This window comes from Pyrgilauda ruficollis, unplaced genomic scaffold (genome assembly GCF_017590135.1).
Source record: "Pyrgilauda ruficollis isolate IOZ18807 unplaced genomic scaffold, ASM1759013v1 scaffold3, whole genome shotgun sequence".
Classification (NCBI taxonomy): Eukaryota; Metazoa; Chordata; class Aves; order Passeriformes; family Passeridae; genus Pyrgilauda; species Pyrgilauda ruficollis.
The window spans coordinates 26,314,991-26,332,522 of NW_024524377.1; the positions used below are offsets into that span (position 1 = coordinate 26,314,991).

General features: G+C 39.7%; 1 protein-coding gene across 3 annotated transcripts in view; it reads left to right on the forward strand.

Annotated features, from left to right (window-relative positions):
• The window catches only part of HECW2 (HECT, C2 and WW domain containing E3 ubiquitin protein ligase 2), a 100,202-nt gene that overhangs the window by 20,337 nt on the left and 62,333 nt on the right, over window positions 1-17,532 (forward strand). For 2 of the 3 annotated variants that reach the window (XM_041472883.1, XM_041472885.1), the window contains one exon: window positions 6,582-6,689. In XM_041472883.1, coding sequence (XP_041328817.1) covers window positions 6,582-6,689 — 108 coding nt within the window. Of the gene's footprint in view, window positions 1-520; window positions 857-6,581; window positions 6,690-17,532 lie in introns of those variants that run through there. The other variant, XM_041472884.1, reaches the window with a different exon arrangement.

The following is a 17,532-nucleotide window of genomic DNA, read 5'->3' on the forward strand; positions in this document are numbered from 1 at the left end:
CTGAGGTGGCATTTAACGCCCTGAAAGAGGAGAGGTATTAATGGAAGCTCTCTGCCACCTGCTTGTTGTCCTGCCCAGGAGTGCCCTGTGCAGAGTTATCCTGGATTTAAGGCAGCTCCATGCCAGTCAGACGTCATGGAGCAGTCCCCTCTTCCCTGAAATAACTGGATTTGTGGGGAAGTCATGCGGGAGGGCGAAATACTGTGTAAACAAAAGCCTGCACTTCCAGCGAGCTCCCGCTGTGCTCGTTGCTGTGGCTGCCTTGCCGTCATTTCTAGGATTTCAGGATCCTCCTGTTTACATCAGCCTGCCCGTGCTGCGGGGCCGTGGCCATGCTGAGGAATCCTCCCATGGACAAGGCAAGGAAGGAAGTGGAGGGAGGATGGGGCTTCGGCATCCTGTACCCTTCGGAGGGGAGTGGCTGCAAATAGCAGAGCCTGAAGGACGTAATACCTTATGTGTTTTAGCACGGGCTGCTTGAACCCAGAGGAACCTTGAATAAAGGAGAAAAGGCAGATGACGGCGTGTAACTGCTCGGAACTGCCGCGGAGTTGGAGGACATCCTTCTAAAAGCCTTTCCTTCAAATGACAGGAGGAAGGGAGAGGACAGACATGCCTCCTGGAGTTGAGATTATGCAGCAGTGCTAACGCAAAGCTAAAGCCTCCAAACTTGAGCTGCACAGGCTGGGTCCAGAAGGCAACTTCTGTAGAAAGCACTGGTTGTGATTGGGAATGAGGATGCTGTTTTCAATATCCGTCCTCTAGAACATTACTGGCTTTTATTCTTCAGTTTGTTAATTGGGCTCTGATGGAGGAATGCAGTTTAGGATCCACAGGCATCCTTTGGAATGGCCAGGTAAGGCTAGAAGGTACAACTAAGTGTTGATCTTTAATTTCAGCAGTAGTGCTGTCTTTAATGAGAAATATTTTTGTTCTACCAGGTAACCTGTGTTCACAGGCTGAGATGGCAAATTCTGAAAATCAGAGAAACAAGCTCTGACTTAGAGGGTTAATATTTGTTTATATGGTACTAACTGATACCTAGTGTATTTTAAATTGATTGACATAATGTGATTTGTTATAGTAATTGCTTGCAGTAGAAACCCTTGAACCTGTTAATTTACTTATTGACTTTTTAGAACAGGAGTGAGGCCTCAGGTGATAAAATTTATCTTCTTCTTCAGATGTGTCCTAATACAGTTTCCAAGTGCTTTTAAGCATATTCTGGGTATAAGAAAGTAATATATTTAATTCATTATATCAGTAAACACGGTGCTACTTCTTTATTGATCATCCATGGATTTTTATTTCTAGTATTTCTAGAATTAAAATTATTAGAGGTTACCAAAATGAAAATATTGCACAGAAGTTAGTGTTGCAGACTTTCCCACTCATTTGCCCAAAATCCACTGTACGTATTTTTTGGAATGTTCTAGTTAGTCTTACATTTTGGTGAGTCTGTTTTACTGCTTGGAAGTCTGTGCTCACACTGAAAAGAGTGCAATTGCTGGCATTGAGATTGAGGTATTTGGAAGTAATGCAGTAAAATGCGTGTCAATTAGTTTTTTGGTTCACATTGGAAATTCCATCCTAGAGACCTCCTGAGGTTGGCTCAAAAACAAGATCAGAAATATTCTCCAATGCAGATTAACCACAAACCTGTTACTTTTAAAGACTAAGTGAAATGATGGAGTAAAATAGGTAGGGGAGTGACCCTTCTTGGTAGGATGTTTATGAGAGTAGCTGATGGCAAATTCACAGATCTCAGCCTTGGACAAAACTAGATGTAGCCTTGCTATTCTCCAGCCTTCAGCACTGCTGATCCTCACTGTAAGAGAACACCTGCCTAGAGAAATCAATGATGCTTCAAAAGCTTAGTACCAATACTCCCCTTAATAACTGAATGCATTGCACACACCATCTTCAGTGCCAAAAATGTATTGACATCAGTCTAAAATGTGAAGGAAGTCAGCATTCTGACAATATGAACTTAATTGAAAATTTTAAATTAAAACTGAACAATACAAACACTTCAAAAGATTTTGCATAAAGCATCTTCCAGAAAGGGATAAAAAGTCAGAGACTGGGATGTAAATCCCAAAGGAGGATAAGAGAATTATGCAGGGATACAATGGGGTTACCAACGTGATTGATCTTTTCTGAGCTGAGCTGCATGGATTTTTCAAGGGCTGTTAGTTAGCCATATATGGTAGTGCAAGATGAAAATTGTTAAGTTGTATATAATTAAAGTTGACAACCAGAATCTATTAACATCACCTTTGCTCTGGTATGAGCATTTTTATAAATGTGTTAGAGTAAAAACATCAGAATGCGGAAGTTTCAACTTCTTAGATTGCTATAGCGATTTTTGCTTATTGCACAGGAAAAAAATTTAAATCAATGATGTTTCCACACCAGGAACTTTTGACTTCTATAATGTTTTGATAATATTGAAGAATAAAAATAATTTGTGTTGATGGAAGCAACCCTTTTATCACAAAATCTAGCACTACTGACAACAGAAACTGGGACCAGAAGATGAGTGCTGGTTTCTCTGCTCTGTGCACTGGGACTGTAAGGCTTGTTTCAGATAATTAATTGCTAGCAGTTCCTCTTCATCTGTCTTATAAGACACTATCTTATTTATCTGTTTGTTGCTTTAGTCTGTGCAGGATGACTCTGTGAGGTGATGGGTTTCAGGTAGTTTATCCTTTTTTCCTAAGACAGAAATAATGAAAGATGTAAGACACAAAGAACAAAATGTGAACTCCTCAGAAACCTCTTGACCCCTGGTGTCAGACACTGGCTTAGCACAGCTTCCAACACTCCATAACATGCTTGTGCAAAACTGGGAGTAGCAGATGATAAAACACGATTGTGCAGCAGGCAGACAGGCTGGAGAAATGGGCAAACAGGAGTAACCCCTGACATTGGGATGGGCTGGGGGCCGACTCTCTGCAAATCAGCTTTGCAGAAGACCTGGAGGTCCTGGAGGACAAGTTGAGGAAGAGCCAACAGTGTGCCAGTGCAACTTTTCTTAATGCCAGGTTTGGCTGATTGTTTAGTAGTTAAATAAAGAAAACACTGTTACTCAGAATGTTTTTGCTTTACAGTGATTTCAAGGAGCATTACTCAGAGTGTAATTCCACACAGTGATACATTTTTTATTACCCACTTTTTGTTGTAAAACATTATCTCATATACTCTGATTTATACAAGGGTTGCAGCTCTGAGAAGTTCTGTTCTGTTGTATTTTATGTCTAAGAATTACTGAAGATAAAGAGAAACTGTGCATCTTGCATTGTTTTATTTCTTTCAGAAGTGTAGCCTCACTGGACAAGATACTGATGCAGTAAGACAGTATTTTGTTACATATTTTATGTTCTGGGAAGGGATATTTATATCTACTATTTGGCCCAGATTCTGGAACAGCCGCCAGTTTCACAAACAGCAACAATTATGTGCTAAAAGGAGAATAGAACTGCTTAGAATCGAAGTTCCCTATGGAATATATATATATATATATATATATGGAGAGAGAGAGTGTGTGTGTGTGCATGTATGTTTGGGGGAAGAGAAGAGATGGGGGAGTGATAATTCTGATGTTTCTCTTTGTGCTCTTAAATGCTTCCTTTTTTTTGGTCAGTATTTTTATGATTATTGTGTACTTCAATGTTTTCATGCCATGCATTTTTTCCTTCAGTTTTTCTTTTTAAAATCCATGAACTGATGTTTGAAGTCATTTTTCCATATGCATTAGTAATGTTATTTTTCCCCTATGTGAATAGCATCATAAAAGTAGAAAAAACCCATCTGTTTCAGAAGAAAGTCAAAGCTGACCAAAATAAATTCTGTAATTTGAGTCGATTGCTGACAGGCAAGGGTCTGTTAGCATTTTCCATCCCTCTGTCTCCACCACCTTCTGTTGCAGTGGCAGCATGCCTGTGGGCAGAGTATCAATGATTTAGTCTTCATTGCTGCAAAGGAGTCCGTTCCTTCATGAAAGGGCTGAAAATCCAGGCACTTCTGTAAATGTGGGATTTTAATAAAGTGAAAGAAAGCGTTCTGCATACCAGCTGGGAATTTGAGACTCATTTCATGGAGGACCTTTTCTGAAGCTTACTAATATCCCTGTAAAAATTGCCATTGACTTTTCTTTGTGACTGATTTAAAAAACAAAGAACAGTTGCTTGTGCCTTATTGTTGGAAATCTCACCAATAAAGGTGTATTTCATTGCTTCAGGCTTTGTTCATTTGTTGAACAAGATAAGAATAAAAAAACTCATGGTTATAATATACCAAATATCCGTCCTTCTTAGAATCATGAAAAGACTCTTCTCCAGCTGATTAAATACAGAAATCAGAACTAGAGCATGTTAGATGAGATGTTTACTGTAGGAATGTGTCTTCATTTACCTAGATGAAATGAGAGTGCTGAATAGTTTAAAACGCTGTGTTTGAGATAACTGGAATTTTTAAAGAATCTGCTCACTTTTGGTAGTGATCTTTTGGATAACCAGGTTTATATGGTGGACCAGAACAGTCCCTAGTGTAGTGTTGATGGAAGTTAAGCTATATCTCATGGTTTCCCAGTGTTCTGTCTGGAAGAAAATAGGGAGCCTTGGGATAGGAAGGCACAATAAAAAAGTAAATAAATTCATCAACAATGCATTCTTTTGGTTAGAGTGTCATTGCAAATCATGTAGAGATTTTTTATAAGGTCTGTGGGGTGATTTAGAGGTTGTACATTGTGTTCCTCTTTATACAACTTCGGAAAAAGCCCCAACAAAACATGATCATGTAGAGATTTTTTATAAGGTCTATGGCGTGATTTAGAGGTTGTACATTCAGTGTTCCTCTTTATACAACTTCGGAAAAAGCCCCAACAAAACATGGGTGAGATGCAGCTTCATTTATTCTGAAAGCTTTTTTTTGCTGTAATGAAGAATAAATACATGCAGTTTAAGATTTTACTGCCTGTGTGCCTGACTTTCTGGTGCCTGTACTTTGTGTCCTATCATGTTGATTCTGCACTTAAGCCTGAGGGCATTACAAGCTTGAGGATCACAAGTGTCAGGAGAACCCTCCTGTCCCTTCTCCTTGTCATTGAGATAATTGTGAAATTCTCCCGGACTTGTCATGATTTTGAGGTGTTGAGACATCAGCTTTCTGAAAATTCTCAAAGTTATCCATGGCTGGAGGCATAAAAATGTCAGTAGCTTGCCATGACCCCTTCTTGATTCTCCAGAGCTCTTCTAGGTTTTGGGCAGTGTGTAAATTCTCTTGAACAGACACAGAAGCCCAGTGTGTGGTAGTGTTCCGTGTGTTGGTTTGGTGGGATGAGATTTACAGACTGCACTGATCTTAATTCAGTGGGGTTACTGCTTGTACACTGAGATGAGCCATCAGAATGAAAGGGAGGAAGAGAAGCTTTAGTGCGAGTTCATATTTTTAAGATAAATGTAAGAAAGCTGCATTGTTTATTATTCTTTCATAAATAGTATATGGATATCTAAAATGTAGGCGACAGTTCTGTAATCTTACGTGAGAGTTCCTACCAAAGTACAAAGGAAAGTGCTTGAATGGATATGAGCTTCATGAACAAAGCCTCAGTAGACTAGGTTCTTAGTGAAGTCTTTAAATTTGTAGAATGCACTCAAGTGTATATAATAAAAGAATTTTTTTAAAAAGTAAGATTAAAGAATATGCAGTATCACTGGAAAATATGTTGTATTTGACATCATAGGTGTAGTTCTTGTCTAGTTGAGAAACAGCTGCTGAAATGCACTGGTAAAATGTCATAATACATACCTCCAAAGAACTTCCTGTACAAAAGAGTTTAGTTGGATTTATGTCAGCTTTGTCCATGTCATCAGAACTAACCTTTGTGCCCTTTCAGCCAGCTTCTTGCCCTGGTTTTGTTTCATTCATTTGGTATTCTGGGTATCTGAATACAGGCTGGAAAATAAAAAGGCCCTAAGACTTGTGTTTGTTAGGACAAAAATCTTAATTTGAGAAGGGATAATACTGATGTTGCTAAGCTGCTCTGCAGATACTATTTGCTTTGAATATTTTCTCTGAATGCATTTTTCTGAATCTCTCCTTTCTAGCTGTGGCTTACTGACAGTCCTGCACTTTGGGCCTCTAACGGGATACCCGTAGTTACAATTCTGCATTTCCCAGCTAGGGAATGAATGCTAGATTTTCACATCACAGAGCAGGACTGGTGTGCAACATGGTGTGGTAACTCTGTGATGCAGTTTCAATCAGCTATACACTCCCAATAGCCTCTTTGTTGGATTAAGGAAGTTTGGAATTTAATACTGTACCTTGGCAGGTCACCTTTTACAGGAAGCCATATATTTACTTTGGCTGTGTGTGTCTGTCTGCTCACTCTGCATAAATTGATCTATCGAGTATACAAGAGAAGCTATTTATTTTTGCCAGTTAATTCGATTTCTTTAATTTTTTAATTTAATACAAGTAATTTTTTGTATCTGGGCCTCTTGAAACAGAAAGCCAAGAAAACTTCTATTTTAAATACTACTTGCTGAAATTATTTTTTGTCTTCCCTCCTTCAGATGAGAACTCTCCAGCCAATTTCTGGGATTCCAAGAATCGGGGAGTGACTGGCACGCAAAAAGGACAAATTGTGTGGCGAATTGAACCTGGCCCCTACTTTATGGAATGTGAGTACCTGTTTATGCAGTGCATATTCCAAGGCAGGTCAACAGAGTGGCATTTGATATCCATTTCATCAGTCCCTCTGATGAAGCAAGGGAATTAATTGTATTGCTCTTAGCGGGGAGCATTTTCTAGTGCATTTGCTGGACATGTTAAAAAGGGAGTTGAGCTTAGATTTACATTTGTATTCTAGTGTTGTTCTTAGCACATTTCACTTTAAAGGAGGAAGAGTTGCCTTATGTGGTGTGATGTAGTATATACACATTGAAAGATTAAGTCCCTTCCCACAGAAGTTTCAGCTGGCCAAATATTAATGGTAAGTGTGTGTGAAGGAAAAGGTAGTAAGCTAATAGTGCTTGCTGATGTTTGTTGTTGGGAAGGTCGGATTTGATTCTAGGAGGTGCCAATGTCCTGTTTAGTTGCACCAGAATTTCTCAGCTGAAGATTTGTTGCGCTGAAAAGTCCGCTGGGCAATTTGGAAATACTGAGAGTCTTTATGTGACTGAAATGAAAAACCTTCAGTTGAACTGTGTAAGGACAGTGTTGGTAGTTGACTACTGTGTTGGTAGTCAGACCTGAAATTGAAGAGCTACACCACTCCCTCAGACAACCAGGATTTATAGGAAGCTGAGCTACTCTGCTATGGGCTGGGTTTTTTTCTTGTTTTATTTGCTTTTTGATGAAACTATGTTATCCTACCATATGAAGCATATGATCTCTAAAGAAACTGAGGTTCTAATCATAGGATGTATCAGAGCTTGCTGGAAACTCTGATGTGCCAAGCATCAAAGTGGCAATCAGTCCCAGAAGAGCTCCGAGTTGCTCTACCACCTGTTTAGCCTCACAGTAATGAATCCTCTTTCATAAGTTAAAAAAAAAATAAAAATACTCCCACTCTTTACTTCACTGCAGTGAAGTAAAGCACTGCAGTGCTGCTTACTGTAGGTCTTGGCAGAAATTTTTATTCTAATTAACTGATAGCACAGTAATACATGTATTTCAAGAGGTGTTGTATGCCCTCTACTAAAAATAAATATTAAAGCTTCCTATTTGTAGAACTCATCATTGAATCTTGCCAAGTTGCCCTATGTGTTACACAACACACTTCTCAAAAAAAAAAAAAAAAAAAAAAAAAAAAAAAAAGGCCTGAATAGTATAAAATTAAATTCCATTTCAGGAGTTCATTACATTACAATGATTGAACTGAAGACAATGCTAAACAAAATAATAAAGATAATTAACTTCCCTGGTGCCTAAGACACTGGTATATTAAAGCAGATTAAAATTTATATTTATAAATATAAAATTTATATTTATATTATAAAAGCAGATTAAAATTCATTGCCTCATCTTTTTTGTACATGAACTCCGTCAGTATTGTTGCCAATATGGGCAGTTTGACTTCAAGGATGTTTGTATCTTTTAGCTGGTTATGTGTTGCTCCACAGTGTATTGAGATGAGGCTCTTGAATGATATTACCAGTTCATGTGAGTAACCCAAACTAATGCTTCAAGTGCTACTAGTTTGGACTTAAAATCAGCTGCAGCTGACTTTGTACTTTGCAACTAACTGCACATCACAGTCAGCTGAAGGGAAGTGCAGGATGTGTGTTCTTCAGTGATGGTGAGCTTCACTAACAAACAGCTCTGCTGCCATACAATGAACAAGTGACAAGCAATTGTGCAGCAGCTGAGAACTGTAAAAGGGAGTGTTTATGAGCATATGTTGCTATAGCACATAGTATGGTAGATAAATATGTCACCAGTGACACTGGTGTTTCTAGTGAGAGGTCAAAAACTGCACTGAAACACTTTACCGAATTTCTGATTCCACTTTTTAAATGAGAGGTGTCCACAGATCTGTGACCATGTTTGCTCAGCAAGGTTTTTCTTTGTAACTTACAGGTGGTGAAGCAACACTGATGCAACTACAGGCAGCTGCTGTTTTCCTTTTCTTTTCTGTTCCTCAGCTCAGTAAATCACAGCAGGGGCAAACACAGCAGGTGGCTGCGCCCTCCAGGTACAACCGAGCTGTCTCTGTGCCAGGCCAGGTGTGGGAAGAGCTGTGCTGGGGGTTCTTACCATGCCCTGCAGACCTGACACTGCCCAGCCTGTGTCATACTTAGCTCCCCTGTTAACCTCCTTCTTCTGTTGTGGTGCAGATATGATTTGTCTCTCAGTCTAGTACTGCATGTGATGCTAGTGTCGTAGCGAGAGGGAGAGACAAATGAGGAGTTTAACGTTATCAGTAAACATGTGCCAGATTATTAAATTTAAGGTATTTCTGATGCTTTAATCTACCATTGTTTTCCAAATTTGGGAAAAAGCTCTCCAGATGAACATACGTTTAGAAATACCTTTGCTGAGAGGTAAAATATATGAGATACAGGTCATAATACATGGGGTGTATCATATTTGCTCCTCACAGTAATGACATTCGGCAGACCTTTAGCAGTATTCCTGAGTTTTTGAAGCAGCAGATCCATAAGGGGGGCAACGTCTGGGGGACCAGCATGAACAAAATGTATAAATGGATCAATCTAAACTCAGTTGGAGACTAGCCACAGCATAGGAACATCATTGCATCCAATCTGCTCTCAGCTGGGACTAACATTTGACCTGCTCAAGTGTGATTTTTATTGGAAGGTTTCAAGGACAAAGATGTGGGTGCTGTAGTTAACTTTTTCTACTGCTGCAGTATTGTTCCATCTAAAAAGATTTCTGACCATAATGAATGGCTGTAGCTTAAATTTGGGGCCATTGCCCCTTTTAAAATCTCTGATAGAACTGGAAAGAGTAGAGATACGTTTGTCTTGCCTTAACCTTCTCTTCATGAGACTAAACAGGGCAAACTCCTTTAGCGTCTTCTCATATGTCACATTTTACCCATCCAGCCACCTTTGTAGCCCTCTGCTCTTCACTCTCCATTTTCTCCATGCTCTTGAACCTAGGGACCCAAAACTAGACACAGTATTCCTCACCAGTACCAAGTAGAGGGGACCAGTACTTAATTGCCACCTATATGCTGTGATACCTACATGATTGCAGGTTCCCTGTTATATACTGTGATACCTACATGATTGCAGGTTCCCTGCAATATACTGTGATACCTACATGATTGCAGGTTCCCTGTTATATACTGTGATACCTACATGATTGCAGGTTCCCTGTTCTACCCGTACTCAAGATGAGGAAGGAATGTTTTCTGCAAGCCTGAGAAGCATTGAACTTGCTCTGGCAGTGAGAATTGATGATGCACATTAACAGAGTTATGCTAAGTAACTACAATAATCCTTTAGGATTTGCACTCAAAAGCGGCGTAAAGTTGTCACGTTTTTTTGGGAAGAAAAGGAATGTAAGTTACTAATGTTGGATAATGAGTTGTGCTCAGTCAGCATGCACTTAAACCAGAGACTCTGGATGTGGGTTTTCCCTGGCACTGTCACAGCCTAGGGACATTATGTATCTGTTCACCAGTAACATCTCTGGAGGGTGAAGTGCAGAGAGTTATAGCATTGCTAACGAGCCATATGCAAACAAATCTCATGCAGAAGGAGTATTTCCATTTTAATTGCATTAATGTTAGTGGGAGTCAGCTGGGTTAGGCCTTGGACTCCTTCTGCAAAAAGATTTGTGTCTTTCAAGTAAAACATTTTATGCCTTAATTTGGGAAGCTGTTTTTCCATGAGCATAATTATAAACTTATTTACAGTTTCACCAAGGTCTCTCAAATTTATGCTTATGTTTAAAGGTAGACTTGGATAAACATTTTTTTTTTTGAATTTCATGTTACTGTGTGTCTGTAGTCTTGTAACTCAGTGTTGCGACCACTTAATTTATTCCTCTTAAAAATCCCTCCATGGGGATTCAATATCTCCTATCTCCAAGGAAGTAACATGTAAAGGCATAGTTTGCCATCTGCTCTATTCAGATCAAGCAACCTGCAGAAAGAGAGGAGGGGAGAGTTTCCTCTTCGTACTAAAAACAGATGTTAATTCCCCTCAAAGCATCCAAAATTAGCAAAACAAGGATGATCAAAGAAAACTCTATTTGCCTCGGACAAAAATCAACACAAAAATTCTGTAGGCTCTGCCCTGGAAGGGAGAATCAAAGGAATCAACAGTGAAATAAAGAGAAAGGAACTTAATGTATTCCAGAAAAACAAGCAGCTTCTGAGGGGAGGGGCTGAGGAAGGGGAGGGAGGAAATATTATGCAGAGGAGAAGGAAAATATTTGCAAAATACCAAGTCCAGCTCACCATTACAAACAGCCAGTGTCCTTAAGGTGTCACCTTGTGACAGTGTGAGTGGCTCTGAGCTGCAGAGCCAGCCAGTACAGAGGCAGGTGTTCCTCTTGCTTTTCACTGGGGAAGGAGCAAAAGTGCTTTGTAGGCATGAATGGGAACTCAGTCATTTTAGACATTCAAGAAGGTGAGTTTGAGGATCAATATGCCTGATAAGCTGTTTCCTCACATAGCAGAGGTGGCTTTCAAACATCCTGCTCTGAGGCTTGCTAAAATGTGAGTGAAGGAAAACAATGACTCACTGGATGGCTCCATCAGTTGGTTTTTTTTGGTGTGTAAACTACAGAAGGATTGCTAAACACAGCTCTGCAATTTTCATCCTCCTGTAAAAGGAAACAAGTTCAAGGAGTATTATCCTAAACAGGTAGCAATAGTGGGAAAGTGCCACACAGCTTAATGCTTTTGCAGTTAGTATGGTCATCTGGTATTTAGCCTGGCATCAGGCTGTTCAGGTTTCTAAGTACATTGGGGCCTTTACTCTCTTTACTTACCACTTTACTTTCTGGTGCAAGAAAGGTTTCAGTTGCCCCAGAAATGATTTCAGATGGTAAGTGTTTCTCTGGGTATAGCAGTCTGTGAGCTTGGGATGGAAGTGGCTCCCTTTGGGGTATTGTGTTGGAAATAGAGTGGATGGTGATGGTATTCCATATGGAGAACAGTGGTAACAGAAAGATGGAGTGAAATGATCCATAGGAAGGCTGGTAATAGAAAAAATGCATGAGAAGAAGCCCAAGTTTTATTTGGGACTAGCTGGTAACAACTGCTGCTCATTCATAATTTGCAGCTTCCAAGTCAGGTTTCTGCAGTACAGGGAGGGACAGGTCATGATGGAGATGCCACGACAGGGACATCAGCATAGGACAGTCGCTGCCATGCAGCAGGTAACTGGTGCTTATGCAGTTCCATATGCAGTGTGCCCAGAAGTGAAAAGCTGTACATATTCCTGTAGGTAAAGCAGGGGGGTGGTTACAGTTCAGCACTATGGATGGACGTGTGCTCACTCTTGATTCTCTGCCATGGTCCTGCCTGGGACCATGGGTTTAGGCTGAGAGCCTGCTTTGAGACTGTATTGGCCTTGTATTTATAAGTTGCAGTTTTGGTCCCATGAGTGTTAATTACAGGGTCCACAAGAAGCACCTTCACCTACTTTATCTACCTTTGTTGTTATTTATACTGTTTGATGTCATAGTCATTACTGTCAGTAGAATAGAAATACATTGATTTGCATATATTTTCTTTACCAGTGCTATGGTTTTATGCTGTGAGCAATAATCCATAGTGGCAGCTGTTGGGATTCATCCAGAGACTGCCAGTCTTGTCACATCAATCATTTCCAAATCTCCCCTGGGATGTTTGTGGTTAAATTACTTCTGGTGCCACACTGAGACACTTGGATGCAGTGACTGCACAGATGCAGTTTGTTTTGAACTCAAATCTCGTTTGTGGCATAGAATCACAGAATAGTTGGAGTTGGAAGGGACCTTTAAAGGTCTCTAGTCCAACCCCCCTGCAATGAGCAGTGGCATCTTCGATAGGTCAGGTTACTCAGATCCTTATCCAACCTGATCTTGAGTGCTTCCAGGAATTGGGTACCTACCACCTCTCTGGGCAATGTATGCCAGCATTTCACTGCCGTCGCTGTATAAAGTTTCATCCTTATGTCTAATCTGAATCTCCCCATTTTAGTTTAAAACCATTACCCACTGTCCCTGGTAAAAAAATTTTTCCTCATCTTTTTGATAAGCTCCATTCAAGTAGTGAAAGGCTGCAGTGGATTCTCCTCAGAGCTTTTTCTTCTCCAGGCTGAGCAAACCCAACTCTCTCAGACTGTCTTCATAGGAGAGGTGCTCCATTCCTTCAATCTCTTGGTGGCCTCCTGTGGGCTCACTCCAGCAGGTCCCTGTCCCTCCTGTGCTGGCCCCAGAGCTGGCTGCAGGGTTCCAGGTGGGATCTCAGAGGGAGCAGAGGGGCAGAATCCCCTGCCTTGCCCTCTGCCCACGGGGCTTTGGATGCAGCCCAGCACACGTTTGGCTCTCTCGGCTGGGAGTGCCCATTCTGGGTCATGTCCAGCCTCTCCTCCACCAGCTCCCCCCAAGTCCTTCTTACCAGGGCAGCTCTTGATCTGTTCATCCCCCATGAGTAAGAATATGAGTAGACTATGAGATATATTCAGAAGACGTGGTAATATATGTGTTTGCATTGCACTAGTATCATGTTAAAAGTGAGGTTTTATGTGGAGTTCTTGGTATTCAGTTCCTATTTCCATGCAGTTATAACTGTTGCAAAAATAGTTACTTTGCAGTAACTATGACTTACTTTGCAGTTAGCAAAGCAGACTCCTAGCTTTCTTTTTTGTTAAATGCTGATAGATATTGAAGGAAAAAAATACCAGTTTAATAATTGAACTTCATATACTTTTAGCTTTTAAGGGCTCCTTGTAACTAGAGGTATGAACAGAGTTTATTTTTTGTAATGGTTTTGACCATAATGGTTAATGTTAATGAATGTTCTATGAATGTAGTTCATTACTTGTATCCAGTCTTTATATTTTTACTATTTAAAATTTTACCAGTTAGATTCTGTAAAGGTCATGGTTTTCTCACATGGAATTGTTCTGAGCCTGGAACATTCATCTCTGCAGTGCCCTGCAACCAGTGCCCTTTCAGTAGTCTGTCTGGGGACTCATGGTTATTGTCCCTACTCTATTTATAGACACATGCACTGAGTTAGAAATACTTCTATTATTCTTCTGCTGTTTTTTTATGTTGTCTCTTAACAGCTATTTTTGAGTATCAAAAATAACTGAAACAGGATCAAGTCTTGTATTTTTTACATTTGAGGCAGGCTTTTTTGACTTCCTTATGCACATAATACCCCAGTGTTTTGTTTTAAAGGTTAGATTATAGTTAAATACTTTGCCGAACTGGAGCATAATAGTCAGTGCTCATGACTGTGAATAAGAATCTCTGATGACAGCAAAGTGAGCGGGCCTGGTAGGGATAGGGATGCTCTGTTACCTGAACAAACATTTGTCCACATTCCCTTTGAAGCAGGTTAGATGGAAAGGCTACTGGGACATAAGCATTTTCTGTTATTGATCCTATTTTAGCTGAAAAGCTTTCTGTAAGTCACTTTGTAGATGGCCTGCCTAATGTTCCTGTAAAATAAATTCTGTGATACACCTGCTGAGAGAGATGGCAAGTACCTGAGGGCTGCCAGCTTTGACCCTTGCATTCTGCTGCTGTGTTTGCTACTGTCCAGTAGGAAGTAATCAAAAATGCACACACTGAAAGTGATGCAGAGAAGAGAATGCTAAATGTCCAAACAGAAATGTTGAGTTCACTGAATTCTCACGCTACAGAAAAGTTCAACAGGCAGGAGTGATAAATTTCTGCAGCTGTCTATCAGGTTCCGATGGTAAGAAATAGGATTTAACACAGTTGCTTTCGCATGGATTGTATCTCCCTTATAGCTTTGTAAAGCGTGAATGTGAGTGACTTCATTTGTTCTAGTTTTCTTAAATAAGTTTTGCAGAACATGCTCTCATATTTTTCCAAAGAGTTACTGTGCTGTCAGCTTTTTCCTCAGTGGATGCTGGAGGACATATGTTTCTGTCTGCAGAGAGCCATGGATTCAGCCCAAGTACCTTCTGGGCACTCAGCTGCAGTGGCCAAGAAGTTTCAGCTGCTGTGCAGGTTCCATACAGTGAACTGGGAGCACTGTTTTGCTCTAGAGACTGCTGTAACCCAGCTTGGATTTGACTTCTTTTTGGAGATATGTCTGCTTATCCCTTTTCAGTAGAGATGATTCCACCTCTCTAGGTGTTTTGTTTGACTAGGGTCTGTCTGGAGCAAGCTGTTCTTACAGTAAACACACCTGTTTTCCTGCATTATCAGTCTCCTGGAAAGAATGCATTCTTCAAGGATTATGCTCATATATTTATGTATTCTTAGTATCTTTCTTTAATAAAGCATTCTTTTGATGAGCAAAGGTAAAGTATTAAAGGCAGTAAAAAAGTAGTTAGTGAGGAACTTTGGGGAATTAGTGATGTTTTAAACCCAAGCTGTTATTTAGTGTAAGCTGATCCCTTTATTATTGAAGAGGCAAAAGTATATGGTCCGTAGCACTATAATTTCATGCAGGTGTTCTTTTGAAATTCAAATGTCAATGTTTGAGTCCCATAAACCTTTACTGATTCCATTTTTATGTAATGGAGCTGTAAGATTATGATTATGATTATGAAATAGTAACAGAGATTATCTTTAAAAGAAGGGGATTATGGTTTCACAGAGTTTTCTGATTAATTAACATATATATCACTTTTTATGTGGTCATGTGATAGCTTTGAATGAGTCATAAATCCCCCCCAATTTAATTTTTTGCTTATTTTTAATTAAAGAAGGAATTTACTGTGGGCTGTATGTCTGCAGGAATGTCAATTATAAAAGGACATGTGCAGTATCAAAAGTACATTAATTTTTCCCATGAATAAAAATTCTTTTGTGTTCTGAAACATCTTATTTTCTTTAATGATACAGCAAATGGTCCTGTGGTCAGGTGCAGATGTTCCTCCTTTGCTGGGTTTACTGGTCTTAATGTTTTCATTAGAGATACCATACAAAGCAATCTCATTAACCTGTTGAGGAAGAATAAGTAGGAAAGAAAAAAAGAGAAGTGCCAGTTTCCCCCTGAAGGCAACACATAAAAACAAGGTGGCAGGAGAAATGAAAGAAACTGGGAAAACGCTATAAGTGACACATGCTAATGTGCATTAGGAGTGTGGAATAGTATGGAAGAGTTCAGAAGAAACCTGTGTGTTAATATGCTATTGAATTCGTTTCTCACAATATTGAAGTCCTGTTTGCAGATAATTGAATTTACTGCTGCTGAAGAAGTCTTTGTGGTTATGGGGCCTTAGAACACATCTGAGTGTTACACCACCTGTAACTGTAAGAACAGGCACAGATACGTGTTTCCAATAGATATAGAGGTCAGGAATCCACCAGTCATCAAGAAAAACCTCTCCTTATCAAGATTTTTCTTTCTGATAGCACCACACAAGACATGTCAAAAGGCAACATCCTCAGCTGCTTTGAACTTACAGGGTTCCTCTGAGATTTCTTCTTCTGTTAACATTCACTGCAGTTTCTAGCATTATTAGCCAAGAAAAAAACCACTTTGGTGCCTCTTACCCTCTGAAGTGTTTGTATTGTTGCTCTGTATAAGATCCAGTCTTGCAAATCCATGCTCATTTTGCCAACATCTGCGTGCATATGGTGGGTAGCCCATTTTTCAATTCTGTGCTGAATTTCAAGCACAGATTCTCTTGTATTAATCCCACTGACACAGTGCTAACAGCTGATCTGCTATTTCTCTAAATGCACGTGTGAATGCAGTGCTGTATAAAGCCCAAACTGAATCAGTGCTTCTTCTGCTGGCAAGTGGGAGAAAAAGTCTCATTGTCATGTTTTTAAGTACTCTGCTCTTTCTAATTATTTCTAGCAATAAGTCCTGAAGTTTGGTATTTTGTTTGTTAGATTGTAATTTTTTCAATTTAGTGTACCTGAAAGGGATTGTCAGATCCGTTTCTTGAATCAAGCATTGTTCTATCACCAGCCATATACAGGTATTGGAAAGTTCTGTATGCTCATAGAAGTCATTGAGAGAAACAAATATGAGGATGCAAAACTTGTAGTATTGCATTTCAGCCTTTAGATAAATGTACCTGTCAGTGTAGTGAGAGTATTTGTCCCCCGTCACATTATGGATTTTCCATGGATAGAACCAGCAGTTGGTAACCTTTCTATTGCTAGGTTCTGTTTGAAAGTGATGAATTGAGAGAAGATAGTCACAACAGACTGGATAAACAGTAGCTCCAGAAACTCTCTGAAAAATTAGGCTTAGGTTGCAATAAAAGTAAGCAATGCAATAAAAGTAAGCAATATGGCTGGAAATTGGAAGTCTTGGTTGGAATAGTACATTGTCTTAACCATGCTCTCATGTAGCCATAATATGTTTTCAGTGTGAATAAGAGATGCTCAGCCTTGACTTCTTGTTACTTAGTATGTGCATTTTACAATGTGGAGAGTCCAGTACGTGATATAAATTCTCCCAAATTTTGCAAGTGCTGAACCTCTGATTTTATGTGAGCTGGAAATTCTTGTGTATCCTGGATATAAGCATTGTTGGTAGGTGAGCAGAATTGCTCAGTTCAGGAAGAAATTAACCCATAGTTCTGCCTGATGAGTTTTAAGTCTCATAAACCTTTGTAGGTGATTAGAAATCCTGTTGGCATTTTGAATTTTTCTGTAGAGCTTGTGGTAAATAGAGCATGTTTTGTCTGTGTGTGTGAACTCATCTGTGAGGAGGAGGATGTGGGCTCAGCAGCTTCTCCACCTCCTGATTCCCTGGAGGCACTGTCAGCCAGACACTTTCCTTTGAAGGGTTGTTCTGAGGTGTCTCCTCTTTGTTCTGGGAGGAAGATAGTAAATAAATGTTGATATGTAATTGTAGCAAATTTAAAAAGAAATAAATATTTTTGGCTG